Source organism: Mesitornis unicolor, unplaced genomic scaffold, assembly GCF_000695765.1.
Source record: "Mesitornis unicolor isolate BGI_N332 unplaced genomic scaffold, ASM69576v1 scaffold19820, whole genome shotgun sequence".
Taxonomy (NCBI): domain Eukaryota; kingdom Metazoa; phylum Chordata; class Aves; order Mesitornithiformes; family Mesitornithidae; genus Mesitornis; species Mesitornis unicolor.
The window spans coordinates 15800-26924 of NW_010156474.1; the positions used below are offsets into that span (position 1 = coordinate 15800).

General features: G+C 38.4%; 1 protein-coding gene across 1 annotated transcript; it reads right to left on the reverse strand.

Annotated features, from left to right (window-relative positions):
* Positions 1 to 2086: 2086 nt before the first annotated feature.
* Positions 2087 to 6541, reverse strand: LOC104547555 (decorin-like; the record flags this gene model as incomplete). Its single annotated transcript, XM_010193340.1, has 2 exons — positions 6376 to 6541; positions 2087 to 2319 (listed from the first exon to the last, which is right to left on the reverse strand). A coding segment is annotated over exon 2 (205 nt), but the record flags the coding sequence as incomplete, so codon positions are not given.
* Between the last annotated feature and the right edge of the window lie 4584 nt (positions 6542 to 11125).

Below are 11125 nucleotides of genomic sequence, written 5' to 3' on the forward strand. Positions count from 1 at the left end.
TTGTCTGAGTCTGAGTCACACAGAAACAGATTCAAGACTGGAAGAGAGGAAAGCGAGGGGCAGATTTACCTGGGAGCTGACAGCACACACAGATGTCCTGCCCTGCTCATCATCAGACCTGCACCTTGGTGAGCCTCCTACTTGGGCACCCAAAAACTGTCAGGGGCTGTCATAGCCACATACAACAAGGATGGATGAAACTTAATGCCAGGGCACTGAATGACTGTTACTTCCTTGAGATCTGCCAGGGAAATATTACTTATTTTTCAGGGCTGCATATTTTAAGCCCAGGGAGATCTCTCTTGCTTCGTGCCCAGAGGCTGGATTATATCAGCCCAGGCACTTCAAAAGCACAATCATTTCATTGCAGTATCTGCAGCATGCAGGTTTAAACCAAGCTCAAAATATCTCTCTTTCTTATCACCTCTCACAATTATCTGGGAAACACAGAGCTCAATTGCCTGGGGCCTCAGTGGCTGTATTTCTAAGTCTCCTTGTCAGTATGGGACTATTAACCCAAAAGCATCCATACGCAGTGGACTGTAGTGCAACCCTTTGGAAACCATGTATGTGTGAAGGAAAACCAAACCAACATGGAAGCAAGTACAGCAACAAAGGGTCCCTGTGTGAATATCTTCTACTTTTTTACCAAGTGAAAGCTCCTTACATTCCGCAGAATTGAAGCAGACTGGAGACAAGTTCTCAAAATAACTTAAATTCCACCAGCATTAGCCAGTGTAACAATAAAAGCCTAAGGCCTTCATGTATGTGAGGCAACATCCTCCCCTTTTCCACTCCATGTTTGTTACTATTTAGTGCCTAAATGGTAAAAAGAAAATTTCTTTCAACAAGGACAGTACTGTGAAAGATTTATGAATGCATGGGTAGGTTAGTCCATGCTCATTTGTGCAACTTGGCTTACATTGTTCACTGGGTCTTTGCCAGATGTATCTGTTGCATAATTATGTGGCTTGTTTTAATAAATTCACAGAAGTTTCTAGGGCTCTAACTAATGTTTCCTCCTCCTTTCTATAATTATATAACACCCACTACAATGAGACCCAGGTCCTAATTGGTGGATTTGTGCCATGAATTGCAGTAATTATCAAAGCCAATGATATAACATAGGGAAATAGAAACACCCAGCTATACATTTAAACAGCTGAGAGAAGACTTTAAAAAAAAGCAATAAGCTCTATAAAATCATAAGAGAAGTTATTTGGCTGTCCACTGAATATATTGCCTAATTTCCTTGTGACCAAAATTAACTTTAATTGATTTTCTGCATCGCACACAGACTTAGACTGAATAATACTGGCTTAAATCAAGAGCAGTCTCACTGAAATCAACTTCATTACTTGAGATTTCTGCATGGGAAAGTCAAATAGAGTGATGGCAGGCATGGCTTCACATCCTGCTGGTCTGACCATGCAGACAAGCCCTTGTACGTGAGGGAGTAAGGGGAGTTTGTGAGAAAGGTTCTCATGGTTTCAGCTTGAAGAGTGTCTAAGAAAGTTATTTAATAAGGAGCTCCAAAATGTGTTCATTGTTTTGGAGTGTTTCCAAGCTCTTTCAGTCAAAGAGCTGGTTCCAGCATATATGATTCAGGGCTGGATATTCCATGCTTATGGATTCCTATGGCAAAGGGATGATTTCTATGTTGAGGTACTAGACACTATGATTAAGGGTGTTGGAGCTTGGACCATGCAATTTAGAATCTTTTAAAATGTTTTCATCCCCACATCTGACCTCACTGAATTTATTTAACATGCATGTGAAGCAATAGCCTTGAAAAGTTGTATTCTCTGCAATAGAAATCTGTGGTCTTTCAAAGAACAAATCAAATGTACATACACAAAATATACATTAAAAAATGAAACATTCTTGGTGGTCACAACAAATGTCTATCTTGTCAGGGCTTTATGGCCTACTTCATACAGTACATTCTAGTTAACAGTAATCATAGTGTATTTCTTAGACAAAAACCCAGTTACGGAGTGGCAGTGCATAGCAGCCTCACCATCTCAGCTGCAAACCCATGGCTAGAATGTAAGCATATGCCCTGTGAAGATAATCTTGGGCTTACCTAGGTCAGAGCACTGCACCACGCGAAGATGGCACTGGCAGCGGAAGGGGCACACTGGTCCAAATCCAGATATGCCAGGATCATCTGTAGGAGGCATATCAGCTGACCCTTCATCCTCCAGCATGAAGTCGAAGAGGCCCTGCTGGTGGAACGGCTTGGCCAAGCATGCTGGCAGCAGTAGGACGAAGAGAAAAGCCAGCCTCATGGCTTAGTTCATCGACTCCGGGCAGAACCTAGAGAGCAAAGCAGGAGATTTACAACAAAAGTAGCAGTTTCCCATAGCTGCACCACAGTTCCTGCTGCTGCACCACAGTTCCTACTGAAGGAGGTCCAGCATATCCACCAATTGCATAACTGTTCCTTTCAATAAATGAAAACTGAATTGTGAAAATAGGACAGTTATGTGATAGGAGTCTGGTAACTGCTTGTCAATAGGCTTTTTTTTTTTTAACAAAGCAGCTTAAAAGCAACTGTAAACACATCTGTTTGCCTATTTAGAGTCATATTTATTAGGAACAGGCAGCACTGTCAACTTTGTTATGCAAAACAGTCAACACAATAAGCCACATTTTCCATGTGTCTGTTTTCTGCTAACGTAACAGCCTATTTGATTTCATTAGCATTTGTTTCATAGCAATGAGTTTGTCCCCTGGGGATGAACCTGAGGTTCCCAAACTCACTGTAATGCAGTATTTCATGTCTTGAGAACTATTTTTTTAAAGTACCAGCTTACGGTGTGTTTTAAATTATAGCCTAGTAAAACTGACTGAGAAAGTAGGATCTAGTGACAGGGTGGACAGACAGGGGAAGATCTTTAGTTGTTTAAATGAGCTATACTTCTTTCCCAGTTTAAACAGCACAATAAAATGGATTACAATGTTGTGTTATATTGGATATTGTCTTTCTTTCCAAAGTTTTGGCCGGGAGAATTTATGATATAAACAATGCATCCTGAAAATCCTTTGCTTTGTACTGCATAGGCAATTGAATTGATGCTTCTAGTATTGTCAGAATACTTTCTAATTAGACTTCAGGGCCTCATTTTGTAGGCTTTTATGCTCTTTACACAACATTATGCAAGTATATATTGCTATAGATATTAACAAGGAAAACTGCTTTAAATACATGTTCTCAGGACCTAGTCATAAATGCATTTCAACACACTGTATATTGTGCTACCTGTGTTGTTGTGCACTAAGGAGATATTAGAAAGCAGCTATTTGCAAGTTTTGTATCAAGATTATATAGATCATCTGATCTTATGAAAATAATTTTCTTTTATTATTAATTTTATATAAGGAAGCTTATCTTCTACAAACCTTCATGGGTCTAAAAAACAACCCACAATAAAAAAATTATGAAACCTTCAGGTTGGAAAGTGATAAAAAGGCAAGCTTGACATTTATTTAAGAGTCTTTTCCTAAAATGGATGAATACAAATGTTGCAATTTGTAATGAAAGCAAAGATGTCTACTTGCTTCTTCAGGTCAGTAACTTCCGAAATGCCTTTTCTGGGCACTAGCTGGGATTAATTTTCTTCTACTAGAAGTTGTATAACAGTTAGAGCCATGGTATAGCATTATTTAGCTCCATATAGACTAGTGGAAAGATAAAAAACTGGGAGAGAGGCAGAGGAGGAGGACCATCTCCCTCTCTACACTGACACGTGGAACCTACCCGATAGTTGGCTAACATGGACAGCTGATGTTAGATGAGAGTGAAAACCTGAGGCCTCTTTATCTGGAAGGCCACATCCAGGTACTCCAAGACGAGTTGTTAGTATGAAAAAAAAGCACTAAATAAATAAAAAACACAGGCCTGGAATTAGATACAATCTACCTTGTGCCTGGGTTCTATTTCCTTTATGAATTTTTACCTACAGATGCCAATAATGCAATCCTGCAGAAATTTTTAGGGCTCGGTCTTGAGAGGATGAAAAGGTTACCTTATAAAAGATGCTAGTGTTTTCAAATCATAGCTTCTATTCCTGTCATCTACCTAACAGGAAGACGTATATCTAACATCTTCAAATGTCCCAAAGACCTCAGAGTGACTTCACATGGAGTAAAGCACTGTTTCTGTTGCCTTTTTAAGAGACATTGTTTCTTAGTTGGACCTGAAAGTATTTTCTGTTCCTGGAACAGACATACTACCTATTGCATGCATTCACAGACCCCAGTGCCAATGAGAGGGTCAGAGCATTTCAGCATGTCCAGTTAGCCCAACTCAGTGCTGTGCAAACTCGTGCCGTGTAGCAGGGGCAGGCTGTGTCCCTGTGTGGGTTACCCTCCTGCCCGGGCCCCCCATTGACATTGGGGCTGTGTCTCTTCTGCAGCAACACCCCGATGATGCATGCAGAGTACACAAGGACAAGTAAGGATGTCACAGAAAAGTGGTGTTAATACATGGTGGTGAGATCTTACCACATTTTAATCTAGAAGAAGATTTTTGAAATTATTATTATGTACAAATTATTGTAAAATAACAATGCAATTTATTAATAGTCTGAAATGGGAAGACAAATTTGCAAAATCATCATCATTCATGGTAATAAGCTGCCTTGTGAAAATTATCAATGGAATGTTAACCCAGTACAGATTATTTTTCAGAATGTATATTAACATCAATAAACAGTGGGAATGACACACACCAAACCTGGCATGGCTCTGGCAGTCAGTACTTTTTAAAGAGCTTCCCCAGCTCTTTCTGATGTATTAGTATTTTTAAAAAATATTTAAAACTGCTTGTATTCCCCCTCCAGGGTCACTGCTGCACTGCTGAATGCACAACAGGATCTTATCCTGGAGTTAAATTACTACACCTCAAAAAAAACACCCCAAAACAATGCAAATGTACTTTGAAAGTGTCTTCATGCTTCTTATTCATTTTAATATTGATTACTTCACTTATCTCAGTTAGATATATCCCTGTAGTAGGCCTTTTCCTTTGGTCTCTGTTTTGTCAAAACTGTAATAAAATCAGTAAGAGCGATATATAAGGAAAACTGTAGGGCAACAAAGTATATCAAGGATCTAATCTGAGGACACAGCAAAGAAAGTAGCAGACACAAGCTACATATTAATCAGGAAACAGGAATAGATATGTGTCTGCATATCTTTATTCCTATACATATTCATACTGCAGACACACATATCTGTTCCTATTGTTTGCATGTGTAAGTTAACATAAACAGAGAAAAAATATATACAAAACTGTACTGGTAAGAAATGTTTACATTTCACTTACAAAAAAATAAAGAGGAGAAAAAAAATCTGAATTCTTAAAGGTCTGTGACACAATATTTATGTCTGCAGTACATAACTGTTTAAATTGGCTTTAATTATGTGTTTACAATGAGGAAGACTTTTCCACAAACAGAGGAAACTATACTATAGTCTTGGCCACATTTCAGTTTAAAATACCACTGGAAATATGCTTCATCAGTTCACGTCACCACTGTATTGGTGGTCTTCTTAAACCAGTTTATCTTAATATTAAGTTTTAAGTACTTATTCACCTATTGTCAGAAATCTTTCAAAATGACACAAAAGACAACTTAAACAGTATGTGCTGTTTAAAAAAAAATCCCGTACATTATATGTTTTACCTATTTTGTGGAATAATGTCTTAATATGCAAACATAGCAGTCGGAAGTTTTAAAGAGATTAAAACTCTGTTAACAGGAGTTTCAAGTCCAGGAATTTTCTTTTCTACTATTTCATTCATAGGCTCTGTCTTTAAATGTGAGTCCCTTGTTTGTACACTGTAACATAGCACTTTCTAACATTACAAAGGAATACAGTGAGCCCTTTTAACTAACTACTACATACTTTTTTCTCTGAAATTGAAATTACATTCATTAATGCTTGGAACATATATGAAGAAACCCGAATGAAAAAGAAATCACAGAGTGCAGTTTAAAACAGAAATGTAAGAACTCATGCATTTTTCACACTCACTACATCACCGATTCTAAACACTGGATTGCAAACAGAGAATATACTGCTGCAAAAGTTTACAGTAAGGAAAAAGAAAGGGCTATAGCAGTGCTTATACAAATCAAAACAAGCGACAGAACAGTCAAATAAACAGTAGGAAATCTGCACAATCCTTGAGAATGCATTCTCCTGTTCCCAAGAAACAAAAATGCTGAATACAAAACTTAACATTGCTAAACATTTAGTAGGATTTTTTCCTTGCTTCTCTTAAAACTCAACTAGTTCTTGCCGTAGACTTGCCTGAAGTTTTCTTAGTGCAGCATAGTTCAGGAGAATTACTGAAAACCGTACCTTTTAATCCAGGGATTTGCAACAGGAGCTCTCAAAGCTGAGATGTAATTAAACTAAATATTCAACCCAGGCAAAAGGCTTTGCAGGTGTGGAAAGGAGGAGGGGGTAAGTTCAGCTCAGTGACTGTCACTTGGTGGAAAACCCTCCTGCTTCTATTCCATAGCACAGTTAAAAAATAAGGTTTCTCTCAATGAACACAATCCAGGCTGACACCCACATTAGATCATATGGTAATGATATGTCTCCTGTATTGCAGCCAGAAACTTTATCAGCTCTTTTGCTTTCTTTTCCTCCTTTTTCTTCTTCATTTGCTTTATTTCTTTTTCATCTGTTTAGAATCCCAAACTACTTGTACACTATAAGACAGATACTTAGCTGTAATTCATCTTACTTATTTTATTTATGTCCTCTACAACATATATTTGGGAAAGTTTTCTTGGTTTGAACTATGTTTTTCTTTCTGACTCATTACTGAGAAAAATGTTTGGCTGTTCCTTTTGTTTATAGTATTTGTAATTCAAGGAAATGATATAAAATTAATCTTGGAGTTAGTCAAAGTGGAGATTAATATCAGAAAAAAAAGAGGTAGCTTTAAGAAAAACTATTTAAACAGATATCAACCTGCCTTTGCTTATGCTATAATCATTGTCAAACTAAGTAGTATATAGTGCAATATGCTATTATCCTGTCTAATAATAGAGTTTTTATGTATTTCTTCAAACTACAGCATGTTTTTGATATATATTAAAATCATGTTTTCATTAGCAGAACGATTCTGACATTTGTGGTTTGAACTGCTTTATATACACTTTACTTTTTTTTACTGCTTTCTCACCAGGACAGTAAAGCAGAGGGGAAATTAACTTTAACTTGGTTTTGGGGAGGGGTTTTTTTTGTTTGTTTTTTTGGGGGCTTTTTTAAAGAGACTGGAGATTTTTTTAAAACATGAAAGGAAAAATGTATCTGACTCTGTCCAGATTTATATTTTATCTTAGTAATTTCTGTTTTGATGCAAATATCAATGGAAGTTAAAATACAGTTTTTCTTTTCCTGAGCAATTTTAAAGTCTAGCAAACTGAAAAGTGAGCAAATACAATAATCACTATTTATTTAGTAATTTAAACACATTGTGAACATGTGTAGCTTCCCTGTGCTGTTAGCTGTCCTATCTAAATACTGGATGCTTGTGTCTCTGTGTTTTGACTTGTACCCTTTTGTTTCTGCCCCTAGGCTAAGACCAGGTGCAAATCTGAAATTAAAGCCTGTAAAATGTGAAATGATGTTAAAAAGAAACTTGAATTTTTAGAGACAAAATAAACTCTTGAAATTTTAGCTATTCTCTTCATTAAATTTCAAGAAGAGCCATTAACACAGCTCTCATAATTGTTCTTCAGTAGAAGAAAACTTGGCATAATAATTGACTGCTAGTTTTGGTCAGTGTGGTACAAAGGTGTGATCAGACATCTTACATTACAGCTGCTTTATATAGTCCACTCTAAAAGTTAAGAATCATTTATTCACTCCTAGTCCTCGAGCTGACTTCTTTCCCCTGCCTCTCCACTGGACTCAAGACTGGTAATGATTTTTGTTGTGACTTTTTTTTCTATGTATGATTAGTTGTGTTCCAAGTTTTCATCCTTAAAACAAAGCCTTATCTTTGTCCAAAAGTGTTGCCATGAGGCTTGCTGAAATCTTGGCTGCATCTTAGTAATGTCAGTTATTTGAACCTTGGTCACCAGCTGCATCTGGTGTTTAAAAACATTTCAAAGCAAAATTTTGATGAAGAACAGGTCAGGGTAAACTTGTTGTCAGTTTGCTTCACAAAACCCATTAATATCCTTCCCCAGTAAAATCATAATGCATTTGTTCTGAAATCTGTTATGAAGTTGAAAGGTGTTATAATTTAATAGCTTAGTCATCTCTTTGGAGGCACAGGAGGGGATGGACAGCCGCCTCTCTTTTTTCACTTAGGCATTAGGGAGAACCAAACAAAAATATGAAGTTGAAGGTGGGAACAGGTGGAGCACAGGGTGTCTGCTGGGTGGACTGGAGGGGTCCCAATATGCTGGCAGAGGAACTGCTGCCTGTAGATGGAGAATTTTCCTATGTTTTCTGTAATAAAGTCCATCCCAAGAAACTCAGAGTAAAAGATGTTACCACCTTTAGGAATTATGAAAACATTTATGCTGGCTGTCGATACCCAGAGGTAGAAGGATTATGTGTTAGGTGTCCAAGCCCTTCTGAAATGCAAAGTGGAGTATGTGGAGGACTGAGCCACTGAAAGACTTACAACACTGAATATTGGTGCAGTACCCTATTGTTCTGAGTAATCTGTGTGCTTTTATGAGAATGTGGGATCCTTTCTGATACAAATATTCCTTTAACCCCACTCTTTGCCCCTGCTGTGTCACTCAGAAGTTAAATAAGTTTTAAAAAACCCAACCCAATAACAATATTCAGACATTATGTAACTTAGATGCCCATGACCATACACAGGGCCTAGCATTGATAAGCGCTCCTTCCCAGTGTGACCTACTTTGACTATAGCTTAGTCAATATAAAAAAAATCATTATTAGAGCAATCTTGGTTTCTATATTATTTTATTACTCCAATTTAACAACCTTATAGGGCTGCATGCTGCTCCAAATACTGATTCCCAGAAAGTTAGAGGCAACTGCATGTTAATGTTATTTATGTAACAGTCTTTTTTATTAAATTTTGATGGATAGCATCTGCTTCATTTGCTCACAGCTTATTTTGTGGACCTTTCAAAGGGCCGTGGTGGGAGAGCAGACAGGAAGCCTGCCTGCTGTTGCCTGCTCTGCCTGGGCTCAGTGGAAGTCTCCGCAGGAAGGAGATAAGCAGCTGCCCTGTAAGAAGCAAATGTACCTGGGGGGACGAGCTCCTGGAGCACGAGGCTGGGCTGCGAGAGAAGCACGTCCAGCAGGCGCCCAACACTGCCAGCACAGGTTGCAGACTCCTCAGAAGAATGGGGTTCCGACATAATCTGCCCCTGGGGATGGAAAGAAAGACTTTTTTTTGTTATTTAGGGAGCCTGGGAAAAAAAAAGTAAAGGTAGCATTTATTGCAATTCAGAACGTTACTGGAATAAAACCAAAGCAGGAGGATAGGATCTGTCCTGCAGTAACATGGCGGCCCAGTAATTCAGGTTCTTTCTCATTCTAAGTTTCCACAACAGAAAAAGGCTTTTTTTTCTTGGGTTGCCTTCTAAGAGATCCCAGCTTTGATGATTAAAGACTGGTTAGCATTGTTGTGGTTGTTTTGTTAAGGAAGAGAGGCAGGAAAATCTGTCTCAAAGTCCTCATGAACCAGCTAGGTAAGTGCCAATCCCCATCAGGAAGGGATGAAACCAGATCCCCTGTTTGGCTGCTTCTCAAGGGCCTTCTCCATATCCTCTGTATCTCATGCCTGGGCTTTACTTGCTCACAATCATGGCATCCTCCATGTTCTCTTACATACCACTGCCTGTCTCTCCTCTCCTTTCTACACTGTGCATAATAATTTTTTCCAGTCACCTGTAGTAAACTGCTCTTTGCCATAGCAATGGAGTTCCTCTACTAAAAATGTGAATAAATATTGACTCAAGCTTAGTAAACACTGATGCAGGTAAATATTGACCCAGGCACAGCCTGACAAGGTAGCTAAAGACACAGAAAAGTAATTTTTGGGTATTCTGAGTATCAAAGTTTCTGTCAATGCTCTGTGACCTCAGAAATTATAGTCTTGAACTTGACACCTCTGCAGATCAAAAGGACCAATGTATCAGGTTTTGGACACGTGCTACCATTAGCATTATTTTTCTGTGGATGTGAAAGCACTTCTTGTGTAACTGTTTGAACAAAATGCTACCAAACTTCAAAAGACAGAGGTCTCTCTTTGGAGGAATAGTCTCTTCCATCACTGCCTTTCTTACTTTCTCTGCCTTTCCCACTCTGCAGGAACATGTACTATGTACTTCTCATGGTCATCTCCCTGCTTTCTTCTGGAAGGAGTCTGTGGGATCTACAGGTCACTCTAGGAAACAGATTCTAATTGTCCTCAGCTGAAGTATCTGACATGTGATCCTGTCCTCTACTTTGGTCTCTTTTCTTTGGAAAGGCCAATCTGTTCCTGTGCTCGACACTGACTTTCATTTCCACTAGTATTTCTATTCTCTCTTGAATCAAATCATTTTGTCCTGGTCTATCCAGAAGCTGCAGGAGCTAACCACATATCAGTGTATCCTTACTAGTCATACTGATTTCAAATGCTCTGAACTTAACTTGCACCTTTGAGGAGGAAACCTGTCCTAACTATTCCTGACACTTCTTCAGTGTAGACTTGCATTGTGAGATCACTTCTCTATTCAAAAATGCAGCAAATAGGTAAAATTAGACTTTGTATGACTTTGTAGACTTTGTTCCTCTCAGCTTCTAGCCATCCTAGAAACAAAGAATGAAAGAAAAGTAAAACTTGTCTTGGACCAGTGACCCCAGAACCTCACTTTGACTTTACCTCTTCACTTTTAATTAATCTTGAAGAAAATAGATGGAAAAACATTTGCTATCATACACACTGGTACACATTTGGAGCACTCATGTTCTCCATTTGCTGTGTTTCAGCGATAGACAGCATTACATTTTGTTCCTGCCTGGCTTCTGTGCAAGTGTCAGCAGTCACCTGCTCTCCAGAAAATCTCTTGCATGAAGGAAAAAAAAAGCTGGCAGATGCCTCTCACCAAAGGTACCA